The sequence below is a fragment of the Oryctolagus cuniculus genome, chromosome 11, assembly GCF_964237555.1.
Source record: "Oryctolagus cuniculus chromosome 11, mOryCun1.1, whole genome shotgun sequence".
Classification (NCBI taxonomy): domain Eukaryota; kingdom Metazoa; phylum Chordata; class Mammalia; order Lagomorpha; family Leporidae; genus Oryctolagus; species Oryctolagus cuniculus.
The window spans coordinates 104,710,326-104,727,887 of record NC_091442.1 but is presented as its reverse complement, the minus strand read 5'-3'; the positions used below and the strand labels follow the sequence as shown (position 1 = coordinate 104,727,887).

Genomic DNA, 17,562 nt, shown 5'->3' with positions numbered 1-17,562 from the left:
AACAAACAAACAAACAAAAAAAACTACTTGGGATGCTTACATCCGGTATTGGAGTGCCTAAGTTTGAGTCCCAGCTTTGCTTCCAAGTTGGCTTCCTGCTAGTACTCAACCTGGGAGGCAGCAGGTGATGGCTCAACTAGTTCGGTCCACGCCACCTATATGAGAGACCCAGACTGAGTTCCCAGTTCACGGCTTCAACCTTGCCTAGCCCCACTTGGGGAGTGAGCCAGTGGAGAAGACACTCATGTTTTTCTTTCTTTTTTTCTTTCTTCCCTCTCTCCTCTCCCCATCTGCTGCCCCTCCCTCTCTCTCCCCTCTCCCCCTCGCCCTCTTTCTTTCCCCTTCCCATCCCCCTCCTTCTCCCCTTTCTCCCTCCTCCTCCCTCTCCCTCTCCCCCCTCCCTCCCTCTTTTCAGTTCACAGCTTCAGCCTTGCCTAGCCCCACTTGGGTAGTGAGCCAGTGGAGAAGATATTCATATTTTTCTTTCTTTCTTCCCTCTCTCCTCTACCCCTTCTCCCTCCCTTTCCCCTCCTCCTCTTCCTCTCCCTCCCTCTCCCCTCTCCCTCTCTTGTCTCCTCTTGCCCTCCTTCTCCTCTCTCCTCCTCCTCCCTCCCCTCTCTCACCCTCCTCTCTTCTACCTTCCTCTCCCCCTCCTCCTCACACCTCCCTCTCTTCCCCCTCCCCCCTCCTCTCCTCCCTCCCCTTTCTCCTCTTCCCCCTATTTCTAATAGAATGAAAATAAATAATAATAAAATGAAAATAATGTTTTTTTAAAAAGAATGTCAAAGTTCTGTTAGGATGAAGAATACAATTGTTAGGGAAATACAAGATTTGCCACAATATTTAACTTAGATTATCTTAATTTATTATGCCAGCATTACCCACTGACCCCCTGTATTCAGATCACCTGAGGGTGCAGGTTAACATGTTTTGTTCTCATGTCAGACATAAACAATCTTCCTGAAAGAGTTGATACACACTATCATTTTGAGACCCATTAATTTATGCCATATAGGAGGTGGGCAATTTTCATTTGTTCTGATCTGCATGAACCCTTCAGTGTCTTTATTGTGTCTTAACTTTTAGTTGTGCTCCCAAATGCCAAAGACAGTTCTTGTTCTCCACTAATTTATTTTAAAATGTACATTAAAAACACCACCTTTACAGTGGAATTTAATGTGTACAGTCAACAAACACTACAAAACATTTTCTATACTACCAAAGACAAAACTATTTAGGAGTAAATATAATAAAACATTTAAAACAATATAAAAAGACACAGACGTATATATTTGATCCAATGGAAAGACATACATCCCTTGTTCATTGTTAGGAAGTTTCAACATCAAGATATCATTTTCACCTAAATTAATTTAAATATCAATAATAAATATAAAAACCAATAAAAATATCAATAAGGTCTCTCCCACCTCCTTGGAGAGTCAAGATGACACTCAATATTTTACTTTAAAAATGCACAAATAGGGAAACACTGAAAAAGTATTTTGGGGCAGGGGTCTGAAACTGCCCTAGCAGATATACTCCTGAGCCTCTATAATTCAGTGTACCACAGTGCAGGAGTAGACATACAGGCCAAAGGAATGCACTGGGAAAGGGAATACGGAAAAATAAATAAGGTACAGAATTTTTAACTACAATTCCAGACTGGGATAGGGAAAGCCTCGATGGGGTGAATAATGGCGTCCGCGCGGACTTGAGGGAAGGGGGCAGCGTCACCTTAATTCCAAGTTAGATAATGGTAACGGTCAGTGTAACAAAGTTAATTGGAGCAAGAAAAATGTTTTAGAGTCACACTGGACCCCTGACCAAAGAGGGTTCAGAACGTAACTCTATTCACAGACTGGAAATGACATAGAAAGCTGCCTGGTGGGGGCAGGGCGGCGTTTACCTTATTTGGGCATGATTTGGCAGCCTTTGGCTTCTGATTGGCTGGATATTTAGCTGTGATGATTGGCTGCGACTCAGTTGCTTGGTTACAAGCTGTATTCTTAGGTTAGGTTATAGCACGCTTACAAATCAAGCTAGGTTGCAGTTCACTCTATTTGCCCATATAGATATTTGGGCCAAACAGGAAGTATGGCGGCTGGTACAGGGCAAATTTATTTTGGTTACGTAACAAGGATAAAAAGAGAAACAGGCCAGTCTCAGTCTTGAAAATGGTTGAAAAACGCTAAGCGAACCAGCAGTATCCTAAAAAATTAAGGTTGATCAACTGAAGTTTATCACAGGAATGTTGTCTGAGCTAACATTTTAAAACTATAAATCTTATTTACCGCACTAACAAGGAAAGAAGCAAATGATCATTTGAATACAGAATTTAATAAATTGCAATATTCATGACTTAAATAAGGCAAAGCAAACAAAACAAAAGACTTAACAAACTAATAATAGAAGGTAAGTTTCAAGCAGGGCAACTAGCAAAAACCTACACAGGCATCGTTATTCCTATAGAAACTCTAGTTCAAGAATGCTAAGGAAACTGGTGAGGAAAAATAAAATGCGAGACTTGTCGTCATTACCAAAACTTTAATAAAGCTGGAGTGATCAAAACTGTGGTTAGGCAAACTGAGTAGCGGAACACGCTAAAGCAGCAGACCCAAGAACAAATGGAAATTTGACAACTGACATAGCTCTTAGAAAGCATTCACAACCCACGGAATGAAGGTGGGATTTCCACATTAAGGAAGAAAGTGTAATTAGATCCCTATATGATACCAAGCACAAAAATTAATTCGTGATGAGGGAAGACTTTGTAAAGTAAGACCTTAAGATCTATATAAAGCGATAGGAGAATATTTTTGTGATTTCAGGTTAAAGATTAAATTCCTTCAAAAACACACAGAACAACAGACATGGAGATTAACATTCAACATATATAAAGACTACAAGTCAATAAGAAACAAAACAACCATTGAAAAATGAACAAGAAACCCAAATAGACGTTTTAAGGATACGAAAAAGCAAGCATCTGGCTGTGTAAAAGAGATTACTTTTTAATGATTAGAGAAATACAAAGGATCTCAAAGAAATGTTTTACACCCACTATAATGGCAAATTAAGAAGTGTGACAGTACCAAGGTACGATTAATACATGCAACAGAGGGAACTCATTCGGCTGGTGTTGGTGTAATTGGAAAACAGCTTGGCACTGCTGATTATCACAGCCTACTGCCTGACACCTTAACACTTAGATACTTCGTGAAAACACGTAAAAGACTAGACTAGTTATAGCAACATTGTTTCTATATCCCAATCTGGAAATAACCCAGATGTTTGTAGGCGAGACAACCAATGAAAACATTGAGGAATAGACTTACAACGGATATTATTCAGTTATGAAAGTGAAAGAACCCTAGGTACGTGTCGGAATATTCTCTCGGTGACAGAACCGTGGAGTAAAGCGGCCGGCAGAATACTGTATAGATTATGGTACAGTTTTCTGTAATGCGCAAACACAAAGGTAAAGCGTGTTGCTTAAGGGCGCCTATCTATATGGTAGTGATCATTTACAAAATTCAAGCTAAAATTTCTGAACAGGGAGGGCGGGAAGCCGGGCTGAAGGGAGGGTGGGGGCAAAATGTCCTGAGGAGATTCAGCAAATATTAGTAAAATTCTACTTCACAATTAGGTGGTGTATTAATCATGTTTTGTGATTTACATAATCTTTTTGTGGGTTTTCAAATACTAAAAAAAAAAATTTAAACTTGAAAACAGAAAACAGCACACCTCACACCCACATACCGCTGGCGGTTGCCTAAAAATAGCACCCAACGTTTTTATTTAGCAGTCTGACTTGGGGGCGGAGACTCTGCTCTCCAGTAAGCATGCGCGTTGGCTTCCAGCCAATCAGGGACGCGCCTGGCTGAGGCCGGGCTGGGTTTTCCCCCGCGGGAATCACCACTTACCTCAGAGGCCTCGAGGCAGCGAAGCATCGACTCCGCAGGTGAGGAGCGGAGCGGGGGAGGAGCTGTGAGGTGCGGCCCTCGACCCTCGGGAGACCGTTAGCTGGTCATCACCACTGAGGAATCTTTCAGTCGTGAATGGGGGAGGAGTTCGTCCAGCGCGGGAGTGGGGCCTGGTGACAGCTCTGGGGCTCTGACAGGAAAATGGCGGTAGCGGACCTACTCCTTTAGGCCGGGACATCCGCAGGCAAGGGACAGGAGGAAAGAAGGTGGGCTGAACTGTCCCTGGGCCCCATGCCCGTGTCCGGAGGGGCTTCGAGGCACGGGATCGGGCACATCTTTCCCTCTTAGCTGCCCCCAAACTCCCAAAAGAACAAACCGATGAGCTGGGGACGCGGCTTTGTTTTTCCTCGTTCTGTATGTTGTGGAAATCTTACAAGGATGTCCATTTCCCAAGGCCCGGACTGCAGCCCGTTTTTGGCCTTCGTTTATCGTATTGTTAATGTCTGTTTCATTTGTGTTGCTGGGAACTGAGTTTTGCACCCTCGGCGGGCCAGGTGCTCAGCCGTGATCTCCCCGTGGGCCGGAGAGGCAGCTGGACTTTGCGCAGGTTCAGCCGGATTCTGACAGGGACCGACTAAACACCGCGGCCCTGCGGGTGCACTGCCCCGGGCTCGGTGCGAGCGCGCCTGCAGCCCCGCGTGGCGCGCATGCGCTTGCCTCCTGTTTCTTGTCTGGCCCCTTCCCTTTCCCTTCTTTCCCTTTTTTTCCCTCCTCTTTCTTCTTTTTTGTCTTTCCCTCTTGCTTTTAGTCTTTTTCTCTTTTTTTCTTTCAAACCTTTTTCTTTCTCTTTCCCTCTTTTCTTCCTTTCTTTCCCCCTTCCTCTTTTTCTGTTTTTTTTTTTTTTTCTGTTTTTCTTTCAAATCTCTTTCTTCTTTCTTTCTCATCTCTCTTTCTCATCTCTCTGTCTTTTCTTTCTACAGATGTCTGTATCTTCTTTTTTTGACTTTTTGATCCAATAAAAGAAATTAGGCTACTGCTTAAATTTTAACTAAGGTAATTGTATTTGCTATTTTATTTTTAACTTTTATCATATTGATTTAAATGATGTTTTTGATTCAGGTTTGAGAGGTTTTTAACTTTTTTTTTTTTTTTTTTTTTGAGAACATCTAAATATGGCACCCTCTGGCAGAAAATATTCTGGAAAGTTACGAAAGGTATCAATGGATGATCCTAAAGGAGCCTATAATATCCGGAAACAAACTAAAAAAGACTTCAGCGAGTCAGAGGAGGATATTTTGGAAGGTACTGTAAATCTAGTGTGCAGTGATGGTGGCCTGCAGTGCATTTGTTTGGAACCTGCATTTGAAACTATAATGAAGACATTCATGTTTCATGAACTTTTGACTGTGGTACATGTTATCAGAGTTTTAGAAGCTTACGTGGCCCTGAATCCTGATTTAATTTCACCCAACCTAGAAAAAGCATTACATTTATGTGTCTACTTAAAAACTTCAAAGGCCCAAAAGATACCCAAGTAAAGATACTAATTTATTAAAATGAAAACCACACTTAATTTCAAAAATGTTTTTCTTTCTTTTATTGTCAATACAGGAAAGACTCCAGTAATTGATAAACGTGGGAAGAAAAGATCTTCAAGACTATTTGAAGATGTGGGGTAACATATTCAGAATAACTTTTGTTTGGTAAAATACTTCAAGAAAAGTTTACTTTGTCTTGCAAGTATTATGTGTAAAATACTTGACATGTATCTTCCCGAATGGGCATGATATTTTGTCGATCCTTAATTAAACATTTTTTTAAATGTTATTTTCTCACAGAGGTGAAGTACACAGTATGCTGGAACGATTTGGAGGTATTTTTATTAGATTTTTATTTAAAGAAAATTCTAAATCATATCATAACTTGTATAGTAAGAAATGTTAGAGTATATGACTGTTATTTAGTGCCTTGTTCTCATATAGAATTTTGCATAAGTAATTGTGATTTAGCATCATAGATTTCCTTACCTTTTCCATGATGTGAAAAACAACAGTGCTTTTATACATGTGTGAATTTAATGGACTAAGTGTTACATACATATCTGTATATATTTCAGTTTTTCCTTTATTTAGTTACTTCCTATGATTTTTCCTGCGTTCTTTAGGGAGGGCTGTAAACCGCAACCTGTAATTTAACTCTTATTTTCACATTAATAAGCTATGCGATTGAAAACTAAGAACAGGCGCTGCCATCTGCAGTGCCAGCATTCCATATGGGCACCAGGTTGAGTCTTGGCTGCTCCACTTTCGATCCAGCTCCCTCCTGTTGTGCTGGGGAAAGCAGTTGAGGATGGCTCAAGTCCTTGGGCCTCTGCACCCAGAGACCTGGAGGAAGCTCTGACTCCTGGCTTTGTCCTGGCCCAGCCCCAACCATTGCAGCCATTTGGGGAGTAAAACAGCAGATGGAAGATATATCTCTCTCTGCCTCCTCTCTCTCTGTAACTCTTTCAAATAAATAAATAAATCTTTTTTTTAAAAAAAAGGAAACTAAACTAAGAACAACTTTGCTAGCCAGATAGATATTTATAATCAAGTCCAAAAATACTTAATGCTTTTACATTTTTCATTTATGAATTTATTTTTATTTGAAAGGAAGATAGCAAGACAGAAATGTTCTATCTGCTAAGCTATTCCCCAAATGCCTACAACAGGGAGAGCTGGGTAAGGACAAAGTTAGGAACCAGGAAACTCGGGCAGGGTCTTCCACATGGGTGTCAGGGACCCAGATTACCTGAACCGTCACCTGCTACCTCCTAGCAGTAAGCTGGAATTGGAAGTAGAGGTTGGACTCAAACTCAGGCACTCCAATAAGAATTGCAGGCATCCCAAGTGACATTTTAACTGCTGTGCCAAACACTCACCCCCTTACACTGTTAAATACCACTTATGTGAACTTTGCTGGAGGATGATACTTAAAAAAAGTCACTACAAGGCTTTCTTGAAATATGGGGGCTGGTGCTGTGCATAGTGTATAAAGCTGCCGCCTGCAGTGCTGGCATCCATATAGGCGCTGGTTTGAGTTCCTGCTGCTCCACTTCTAATCCAGCTCTCTGCTATGACTGGGAAAGCAGTAGAAGATGGCACAAGTCCTTGGGCCCCTGCACCCACGTGGGAGACCTGGAAGAAGCTCCTTGCTTCTGGCTCCTGGCTCCTGGCTTCGGATCAGCGCAGCTCTGGCCATTGTGGCCATTTGGGGAGTGAACCAGCAGATGGAAGACCTCTCTTTCACTCTGTCTCTTTCTCTTTCTCTTTTTCTCTGCGCTTCTGCCTCTGCCTCTCTGTAAATCTGCCTTTCAAATAAATAATCTTTAAAAAAGTGTGTATTTGGGGATAGCAATGTACTTGCTTTATAAACTCAGAAAATTCATTATATTGAAAATGTAAAATATATATATAGCTCCATCATGATTACTGAAAGAAAGCTATGGTAAATCCAAAGCATAAACAAATTGAGCAAAGCATATTTGAAGTATCAGATTTTATGAAATGAGGTACTTAGCAGTAAAAATATCCACATTTTAAAATGTTCTTGAATGTCTCTAGGTATTTATTAAAACTAAGATTTGTATATCATTGGTCTTTGTCTTGCCATTTTAATAAAAACATATTTAGAAGTATCTAACTGGGATAGGCATTTGGCACATCAGTTAAGTCTCCACTCGGGATGCCAGACATCCTGTATCAAAGTGCCTGGTTCAAGTCCTGGCTACCCCACTTCTGATCCAGCTTCCTGCTAATACACAGTTGGGGAGGTAGCAGATGATGGCTCATGGAGTTGGTTCTCTGACACCACAAGAGAGATGGAATTAGGACTTCTGGCTTTGGCCTGGCCCAGCCCCAACTGTTGTGATCATTTGAATAGTGAACTAGTGTATGGAAAATCAGTCTCTCTCCCTGCCTTTCAAATAAATAAAAAATAATAAAACTTTTATATGTTTAAAAATAATTCCTTTTTTTAAATTATTTTTTTTTATTTTAGAAGCAGAGTTACAGACAGAGGCAGAGACGGAGAAAAAGGTCTTCCATCCATTGATTCACTCCCCTAAATGGCTACAATGGCTGGAGCTGAGCCAATCTGAAGCCAAGAGATTCTTCCAGGTCTCCCACATGTGTGCAGGGGCCTAAGCACTTGGGCTATCTGCTGTTGCATTCCCAGTAAGCTGGAATTCCCAGACCATAGCAGAGAGCTAGACCATAAGAGGAGCAGCTGGGAAATGAACCAGCACCCTAATGGGATGCTGGCACCTCAGGTGGAAGCTTAGCCTACTACACCACAGCACTAGCCACCTAAAAAATAATTCTTATTCTTGGATTTAACCTTTTTGGGAAGAGTACTTTTTTCTGTTAAATATATAATAGGTTTTAACAATTTTGCTAAGTGAATCAATTGGAAGGTGTTATATAAATTTAGAAAAATTAGGCTTTATTAGCTTTCTCATGAAGAATGCCTTGAATATTTCAGTGTTTACTGACAATCTTCACCACCCCTAAATTAAAAAAAAATGATCTTCAGTTAGGAAAATCAGAATTAGTATATAGGTTGAGTAAATGCTGAGGATCAGAAGTGTTTCAGATTTCAGACATTTTTGGATTTGGAATATTTGCAAAGACTATACTGGTTGAGAAGCACTAGTACAAGAACCCCAAGTCTGTAGTGCCCCAAATTTGAAACTTTTTGAGTATTTCAGAGCTCAAAAGTTCCAAATTTTGCAGCATTTGGGACTTTGGATTAGGGATGCTCACTCAGTACTAATAACTGAAAGTTTTTTCAAAATAAAAAAAGGAGGGGGGAAATAATCCTGTATTTAAAATTATGCCTATTTTTAAATTCAATTTTAAATATCTTTCTGATATTTTCAAATCAACTTCACACATATTTACTTGAATATGTCAAAATAATTTTCCTTAATATTGGGTTTTAATGGATATTTGTTCCATGTAGCTGACATTCACAAGGCTCTTCTTGCCAAGAAAAGAAGACTTGAAATTTATTCCAAGTCTTGTTTCAAAAGCAGTAATCAGTTGATTGAACATTTTTGGAGAATACAACAAGAGCAAAGGTAAGATTGTTGGTCTTTTTAAGAGCTATAACATTTGTATCATTTCTTAGTATTTATTGAGCAATAATTAGAGCAAATTACTTACTATAAATTTCACCTTCTATTTATTGGAATTCCTAGTGAAAGTATATATGACATTTCTCTGCACATATAAACCTTTTAGTCCCATAACCTCTCTTTCTTAGAAGTAAAATATATATTTCTTAAAAGTAAATAAAGTCTTTTTTTCTTTTTAAATAACAATTGGATTATTTTACTATAAAAGAGTAATTCTCAAACTACACTGGTTGAATAAAGGGTAAATATCATAGAAACCATCTGATGGTTAACTATGTTAAACAATGTGGAAAAACACTAGTCTTACATTGTAAAAAAATTGTTTTAATTGTTCATTTGTACAAAATCTTTGTTGTACCAAAATGGGGAAAAATTAACTTAGATATTTTTACTATATAGGATATATATAATAATGTCTCTTATGGCCGGCGCCGCGGCTCACTAGGCTAATCCTCTGCCTGCGGTGCCGGCACCCCGGGTTCTAGTCCTGGTTGGGGCACCGGGTTCTGTCCCGGTTGCTCCTCTTCCAGTCCAGCTCTCTGCTGTGGCCCAGGAATGCAGTGGAGGATGGCCCAAGTGCTTGGGCCTTGCACCCACATGGGAGACCAGGAGGAAACACCTGGCTCCTGGCTTCGGATCGGTGCAACACCTGGCTCCTGGCTTCGGATCGGTGCAGCACACTGGCCGTAACGGCCATTTGGGGGGTAAAACAACAGAAGGAAAACCTTTCTGTCTGTCTCTCTGTCTCACTGTCTAACTCTGCCTGTCAAAAAAAAAAAAAAAAAAAGTCACTTAGTATATTAATTGTATCAGAGCCTATATTCAGAAGGAAAAAAATGAACTACTTGGACATAGAGTTTTTCTGAACTTATTTATACAATAAAACTTCTTTAGTTTTCAAAAGCTAAAGCATGAGAGAAGGCTTTTCTGTTAGGTTGTTTGGGGAAAAAATATACTTCTGAAATCAGCTGGTTTCCATCAGAATATTTAAGCTGCTGTTATTTCCTTACTATAAATGTTTGATATGAAATATGACAATAATCACTTCTGTGTTTTACAGGCAGAAGCTTCACCAAGAATTTTCTCAGCAGTTTCTAACTTTGTTTGAGGAGTGGGATTTAGATCTGCAGCAATCTGGGGAACAAGAAGAAAAACTAACTGTTGGTATCATGATTAGTTTTGTAATTAATCTATTATAACCAAGTGTTAAATAGGAATGGAGAGTCTAACCTTGTGTTAGGGCTGGAACTAAGCCAGATCCTATGATCCGTTGTTGGCTATGTGTTTTAGTATGGGCACATGCCATACTCAAAAGCCATTGAACTTTATACTGATCGGGATCTTTTGGTTCCAAGTGACAGAAATTTGTCCAAGTATAAAAGGATTACTGGTTTATATAAATGAAATCGGGGTGGTACAGCTGGATAAGGATAGGGAGGGATTGTTCATGTAGTATCTGAGCTGTTGCTAGTTCTTGGTAGGCTCTCTCAGTGTAGTAAGCAAAATAGTTCTTACACTCCTAGACTTATTCCTGAACCAGTCATCAGGATATGGATTACTTTTAATAGCCAGACTTGTGTTGCATGTCTAAACCTATGGGAGGTGGAATTCTGCTCCACTCATATTGGGTAACTACCTTTTACTTCATCCTTTTATTGTTTATCATTATCAAACATTTTTTATCTAAGAGCTGAGCTACTGTTCAAATAATTGGGGGAGGGGGAGGTCGATCAGCTTTGTTTTGGAAATGTTAAACCTGAGTTGCACTACTCTTTGGGATCAAATTGTGGCTTCAGCAATTGTTGGCCATGAACTGGACAAATTATTCAAATTAGTACCTCATCTATGAAAGGGTATAATGAATACCTATTTCATAGAGTTGTTTGGGGGATTAAATGAGTTCATTATAAGTTTATTTAAAAGGATTTAGAGCTCTTCTCTCCTCACTAGCTCCTCTCTCTCTCTCTCTCTCTCTTTCCTTCTCTCTGTTACACTCTCCTTCTCTCTTTTTCCTTCCTCGCCCCTTCCCTCTGGCCTGCTGGGTTTCCCCAGTAAACCCTTTCCCTTAAAAAAAAAAAAAAAAAAAACTAAATTCTAAGCCTTATTTCCCTATCTGATCTCTTGCTGGTCTCCATTCTCTCCTACCACTCTCCTTTTAAACCAAACCTAAAAGGAGGATAGAGAGCAAAGGAAACTGCAGTTTGTGTACAATGACTGGGACTGATATTCTACAGAACACATTTTGGGGAAAGTATATTGTCTCTCTGCAAGACACCAATTTGAACAGCAATTCACATATCAGTCACCTTCAGAAAAGCTATAGAAGCCAGGCGCGTGGTATAGCAGATGAAGCTGCTGCCTGTGGTGCTGGTATCCCATATGGGCTACGGAGTCCCAGCTGCTCCACTTCCAATCCAGCTCTCTGCTAAGGCCTCAGAAAGCAGTAGAGGAGAGTCCAAGTCCTTGGGCCCCTGCACCCACATGGGAGACCCAAATGAAGCTCCTGGCTCCAGGCTTTGGATTGGCGCAGCTCCAGCCATTGTGGCCAACTGGGGAGTGAACCAGTGGATGGAAGACCCCCCCACCCTCCCTCTGCTTCTCTCCATGTATAACTAACTTTCAAATAAATAATCTTCAAAAAAAAAAAAAACAACAAAGGATTTAGAGTAATATCTAACACATAGTTAATATATTAGGCATTTCAATACTTTATAGAGGTAAAAATTATTGGAAATGGCAAAATCTAGATTATGGGTATGTAAGCATATGGCTGAAGTAGGGTAGAAGAAAAAAAATTGCTGGAAAACAGGTCAAGGCATGAAAAGACACTCATTACTTGAAAGACCATCTGGTGGATAGTCAAATTACCAAGATTTATCTTAAGATTTCCTACTTAGTGGGGCTGGCGCTGTGGTGTATCGGATAAGGCCACTGCCTGTAGTGCTGGCATCCCGTATGGGCGCTGGTTTGAGTCCCGGCTGCTCCACTTCCAATCCAGCTCTCTGCTGTGGCCTGGGAAAGCAGTGGAGGATGAAGCTCCTGGCTTCTGGCTCGGATGGGTACAGCTCCAATTGTTGCTGCCATCTGGGGGGTGAAGCAATGGATGGAAGACCTCTCTCTCTCTCTCTCTCTCTCTCTCTCTCTGCTTCTGCCTCTCTGTAACTCTGCCTTTCAAATAAACAAATAAGTCTTAAAAATAATAAAAAAAATTTTGAAAAGACAAAAATATTTTCTACTCAGGACTTAGAGGATTAATATATCATTGCATATTGGCCTGCGCCATGGCTCACTTGGCTAATTCTCTGCCTGCGGCGCTGGCACCCCGGGTTCTAGTCCTGGTTGAGGTGCTGGATTCTATCCTGGTTGCCTGTCTTCCATTCCAGCTCTCTGCTGTGGCCCGGGAAGGCAGTGGAGGATGGCCCAAGTGCTTAAGCCCTGCACCTGCATGGGAGACCAGGAGGAAGCACCTGGCTCCTGGCTTTGGATTGGCGCAGCGCACCGGCCGCAGCGGACATTTTGGGGGGTGAACCAATGGAAGGAAGACCTTTCTCTCTGTCCTTCTCTCTCACTGCCTAACTCTGCCTGTCAAATAAATAAATAAATAAAAATATATATATTACTGCATATTAGTGGTGAACACAAATGATCTGAATTTGCCGTTAACAGTTAAGATAAAATGTTAATAGTATTGACTTTGAAACTATTTTTAAGTTCAGAATTATTTTTGCTAAATTTAAAATCTTTTCCAAATTGTTATTACATAACTTTTTCTTTTGTATTTGTAGAATTTGTTTCGACAGCAACAAAAGGTTTTTCAACAATCTAGAAATCTTCAGAGCCAGAGACTGAAAACAATTAGACAGCTATATGAGCAGTTAATAAAGGTCTGTGGTATATGGTGACACAGTACATTCTTATAAAATATAATGTATTTCCAGCAGGTAATTTTTTTCCAGTAATTGGGAAGAAAGCTTTGCTTATAGATTAAAAAATTTAAACTACTTTCCATTTTGAATTTTTTATTTAACTTTAATAAATATCTTTACTTAGGTTCTAACAGTTTTGTGGGCAACTATTCAAAACAGATGGTAAACAGAGGAATTTTACATGGAAATGTACTTAATGTGCATCAGATCCATACTTCATTAATACTTTAGTGGTTTTTCTTTAACTGAGAAGTTTATAAATAATATCTAGGTAGTTTTTTACTTGTCTTTATATCCTATGATTTTTTCAAAGTACCCAATGAAATCACTGAATATTTCATTCATTTTCTAATGTACTGAAAGTATTTTATAGTATATTTGCTTTTATAAAATGGCTTTATATGCCAATTTATGAGACAGCTAAGGAGTCACCATTTGTGGATTGAGAATTACCTACCGATATATATGCCTGCTAGCAAATAATAGTCTAACACTGACCTCTTTATGTAGAAATATACTTAGTTTTTAGTAAATATTCATATCAGATCAATGGAATATTAAAGATCTCCTTTTTTAATTGTAGAAGGGGTGCTTTGAGATACTCTAGTCCAAATACATGTTGAAATAACACTTTTCTAAATGAATTGAGATGCTCTAAGTAAGCTGGTAAAATAGTTTTAAGATAAATATATATGAACAAAAAAGTGATTTTTAAAAGTGTTTCTGTGTAGAGAACTTGTTAGCTTGCTCTGATTCTCCCTGAGAATAATTTACTAATTGTTGTGAATGTTTCATAAAGTACTAGAAAAAATTTCTTAAATGTTAACACTTAGAATAGGAACTGTAGTATAACATTAACACCTAATTATTACTGAGGCCTGTAATTTTGACCTATGTGGTGGTTCTTTATTTCTTAATTTTTTAAAGATTTATTTATTTGAAAGGCAGTTAGAGAGAGGTCTTCCATCCTTTGGTTCACTCCCCAAATGACTGCAACGGCCAGAGCTGTACTGATCCAAGGCCAGGAGCCTCTTTCAGGTCTCCCACAAGGTGCAGGGACCCAAGGACTTGGACCATCTTCTACTGTTTTCCCAGGTCATAACAGAGAGCTGGATCGGAAGTGGAGAAGCCAGAACTTGAACCAGCACACATGTGGAATGTTGGCATTGCAGGTGGTGACTTTACACACTATGCCACACTGCTGACCCCTTGTTATTTAATTGCCACTGCTACTACCATAATTCAGGACCTCATCATTCTTTTTTTGTACTATTAAAACTCTTGGGACCAACATTGTGGCACAGCAAGACAAATGGCTATTGCAAAATCGACATCCCATAAGCGAGTGCTGGTTTGTGTCCTGGGTGCTCCGCTTCTGATCCAGCTTCTTGCTAATGTGCCTGGGAAAGCAGTAGCTGAGTGGCACAACTATCTGGGCTCTTGCTACCCATATGGGAAACCAGGATGGTCATTTGGGGAGTGAATCAACAGATGGAAGATTGATCTCTGTCTCTTACTCCTTTTCTTTCATTCTGCCTTTCAAATAAATCTTAAAAAACCTCTTTAATTGATTACTCTGTAATCTATCTTTCATAGGTACCATATTGTATTTCTACCAACAGAATACAATAGAACCAATAGAATACAATACCATATTGTATTTCTAAAACATACCTCTTTCTTCTGAAAAAGTGTCAGTAGCTTCCCATTCTTAGGTGTTTGAGATACCCCCCATTATGAGCCCCTTACTAAGCTTTATTTACTAGTCCATTACTCTCAACTTTCTACATAATCACTTTCTCTGAATTCACACCGTTTACTGTCATGCTTTTGCTTATGCTCTTCCCCAAGAATACTTTTAACTCCTTTTTAACTGTTAAAATTTTACTCTCGGCTGGTGCCGCAGCTCAATAGGCTAATCCTCCGCCTGTGGTGCTGGCACACCAGGTTCTAGTCCCGGTCAGGGTGCCGGATTCTGTCCTGGTTGCCCCTCTTCTAGTCCAGCTCTCTGCTGTGGCCCAGGAAGGCAGTGGAGGATGGCCCAAGTGCTTGGGCCCTGCACCCGCATGGGAGACCAGGAGAAGCACCTGGCTCCTGGCTTTGGATCAGCACAGTGTGCCGGCCGCAGCGGCCATTGGAGAGTGAACCAACGGTAAAGGAAGACCTTTCTCTCTGCCTGTCAAAAAAAAAATTTTTTTTTTTTACTCTTTTGCCAACTAAATTGGAATTCATTCCCATTTTCTTTTACATAGTCACAGCAAGTTTTATTTTCATTGCTCTTAAGAAGTTTTGTGTTTTGTTTGTATGTTCTCATTGGAATAAGGGAACAGTCATGTATTATTTTTAAATTTCTCCATAGCACTTAACATAGTACTTTTAAAAATATCCACTAGCTAACTATTTATTTGAATAAATAGTAAAGATTTAAAACATATTTTTGTTCTTTATAATTGATAAATGAGCTCTTACTACAAATTACTTTATTCTCTCTAGTGAATTCATGTCACATCCATTACTACAATTAGATTATCTGATGTTTGGAAAACTTTCCAAATTATAGTATTTATTTCTGTATGAGTCCCAATCTTTTTTGTTTCATCTTGACCTTAACAGTCATTAACACATTGTTTTGAGCAAAATATACTGTTTTTGTAGCTCCTATAACATGATTAATGTCTGATATTTTAATTCCTTTATGTATTCTGGTCTTCATATATTAGCTGTTTTTATATGGAATAAATGAGCATCATTTGGATATTAAGAAGTTGTTACTTTTAAACATTAATTGAATAAGTTACAGCCTAAGATGAAAAGCTGTGGTTTGCAAATGAACTTCTTATGTTTTAGAGTATGGAGGACTTGGAGAAGGATCATGAAAATCAATTTAGTAATGCACAAACTGAACTTAAAAAAGAAATGGCCATGTTGCACAAAAAAATTATGATGGAGACAGTAAGTCATGATTTAATCACATTTAGAATAGAAAAAAGATTAATGTAAGCACTGAAATATTTTATTTGCTGAAATATGTTAACACTTAACTAAAAAACAAATGTTTACAATCTCTTTTCATGAAACAGCAGCAGCAACAGATGGCAAGTGTTCGACAGTCTCTTCAATCCGTGTTACTTTGATGACTCTTTGAAGAAAGAACTTGAACCTAAATGATACAATTTTAAGATTAATTAAGATGCATTTTTTTCATAAATTCTAGTTTAAATGATAATAACATCATTAATTATTAGCTGTTAAGTGTAAAATCCTTCTTCCTTTCTGTTAACTTCCAAATAAAATCCAAATAGTTATGTATCAAAATTTCTTCAGCTCTTTTAGTTATAGTACAGAATTTTTCTAAGATCTGTTAGTTAGCTTTTATCAATAAAGATTTAAATTTAGATTTTAGTTTCTGTGTATCTGCATTAGTCCCAAAAAGTGGAAAGCAAAGGACAGAAGGTTACACTGTTCTTCCTAAAGGAAAAAAATATATACAAAATCTATTTTACATGTGCATCTTTTTCTATATATTGTTACATTCTGATGAAAATATTTCTAAAGAAAATCTATTGACTTATAAAATATACTGCCAGAAGCTGAAGTTTGTGTTCTGGAATAAACTGCCTATTAAGACAATTAAATAAGGTTATCAGTTTTAATTCATGAATTTCTAAATATGTCATTTCCACAAAGACATCAAAATGTCATTTAGCAAGATTGAAAGCATATCATTAGCTTATTTAATTACCTATGGTTTTTTTCCCAAAAAAACCTTTTATTTAATGAGTACAAATTTCATAAGTACAACTTTAGGAATATAGTGATTCTTCCCACCATACCCACCCTCCCACCCAATTACCTGTGGTTTAACTACTTCACATCTGTCTTTAAAGAATACCTACAATGTATCTTCAACTTTAAAACTTAATAAATACATGGAAATACGATATTTATATTCATTTGTAAACTTATAGTTAATTTTATACCTTTTAAAATGTGCATTTTACATAGAAAAATACATGAGATATTTGATTTGTGAGATATTACATTGTTTTAACATTTGATTGAAATAAATCACTTAAGCTTAGTATTGTTTTTTTTCTGACATTGCTTCCCATGAATAATTAAGGATAAAAAAATATGCTTGTTAGGAGAAGAGGAGTGAATTTGCCTCCTGCTTTTCCATGTTTGAAGTTCAAATTTTGGTATCTATAACCCACTTTAACCTTTTTGAAACTGTGATAATTTAGAAATAAATTAATCCTCTACCATCAACAAATATTTGACATTACAAGGGCACTTTACTTCCTAAATTTCTAAGCTTTGTAAAAGATTTTCCTTTTCTGCCAATGTAAATATTGGAAAATTCTGTGTTAACTTCTAAGGTTTAAGAGCTTTTACCAATAGTAACAGAGGCAAAATGAGTACCCCAAAGTGTTTTTTTGTGTGCTTACTTCATATAAGTTTTTCTGCTTTTTCTTTTGCTTAAGACAGATATAATAACATTACTCTTATTTCCCTGGTTATCATATGGCATGTG

General features: G+C 38.4%; 2 protein-coding genes across 11 annotated transcripts in view; one reads left to right on the top strand and one right to left on the bottom strand.

Annotated features, from left to right (window-relative positions):
- The first annotated feature begins 3,367 nt into the window (after positions 1-3,367).
- SYCP3 (synaptonemal complex protein 3) lies at positions 3,368-17,109 on the top strand. Of its 8 annotated transcripts, none has more exons than XM_017342059.3 (10): positions 3,867-3,964; positions 4,907-4,979; positions 5,088-5,228; positions 5,538-5,601; positions 5,765-5,799; positions 8,928-9,045; positions 10,163-10,262; positions 12,888-12,986; positions 15,876-15,980; positions 16,109-16,663. In XM_017342059.3, exons 3-10 carry the CDS (start codon positions 5,099-5,101, stop codon positions 16,160-16,162), a joined length of 705 nt encoding a protein of 234 aa, XP_017197548.2. In that variant the 5' UTR covers positions 3,867-3,964; positions 4,907-4,979; positions 5,088-5,098; the 3' UTR covers positions 16,163-16,663. The 8 variants fall into 8 exon arrangements, with proteins under 8 accessions (XP_051701771.1, XP_017197549.2, XP_017197548.2 ...); XM_017342058.3 differs by having other exon boundaries at positions 3,955-4,192; XM_051845812.2 differs by lacking the exon at positions 3,867-3,964 and adding an exon at positions 3,974-4,057.
- CHPT1 (choline phosphotransferase 1) overlaps positions 16,020-17,562 on the bottom strand; it is a 34,898-nt gene continuing 33,355 nt past the window's right edge. For all 3 annotated transcript variants that reach the window (XR_001793389.3, XM_008256976.4, XM_017342057.3), the window contains one exon: positions 16,020-16,188. Coding sequence is in view for 2 of the 3 variants with exons in the window: in XM_008256976.4 (XP_008255198.1) it covers positions 16,144-16,188 (45 nt within the window). In the remaining variant the exon portion in view is untranslated. The remainder of the gene's footprint in view (positions 16,189-17,562) is intronic.

Bases quoted from the DNA above. Each gene is read 5' to 3' on its own strand.
- SYCP3 (XM_051845811.2), top strand. From the start codon at position 3,448: ATGGTACAGTTTTCTGTAATGCGCAAACACAAAG. The intron at 5,229-5,537 runs GTACTGTAAATC...TTGTCAATACAG, and splicing joins AGAGGAGGATATTTTGGAAG to GAAAGACTCCAGTAATTGAT. The intron at 15,981-16,108 runs GTAAGTCATGAT...TTCATGAAACAG, and splicing joins AAAAAATTATGATGGAGACA to CAGCAGCAACAGATGGCAAG.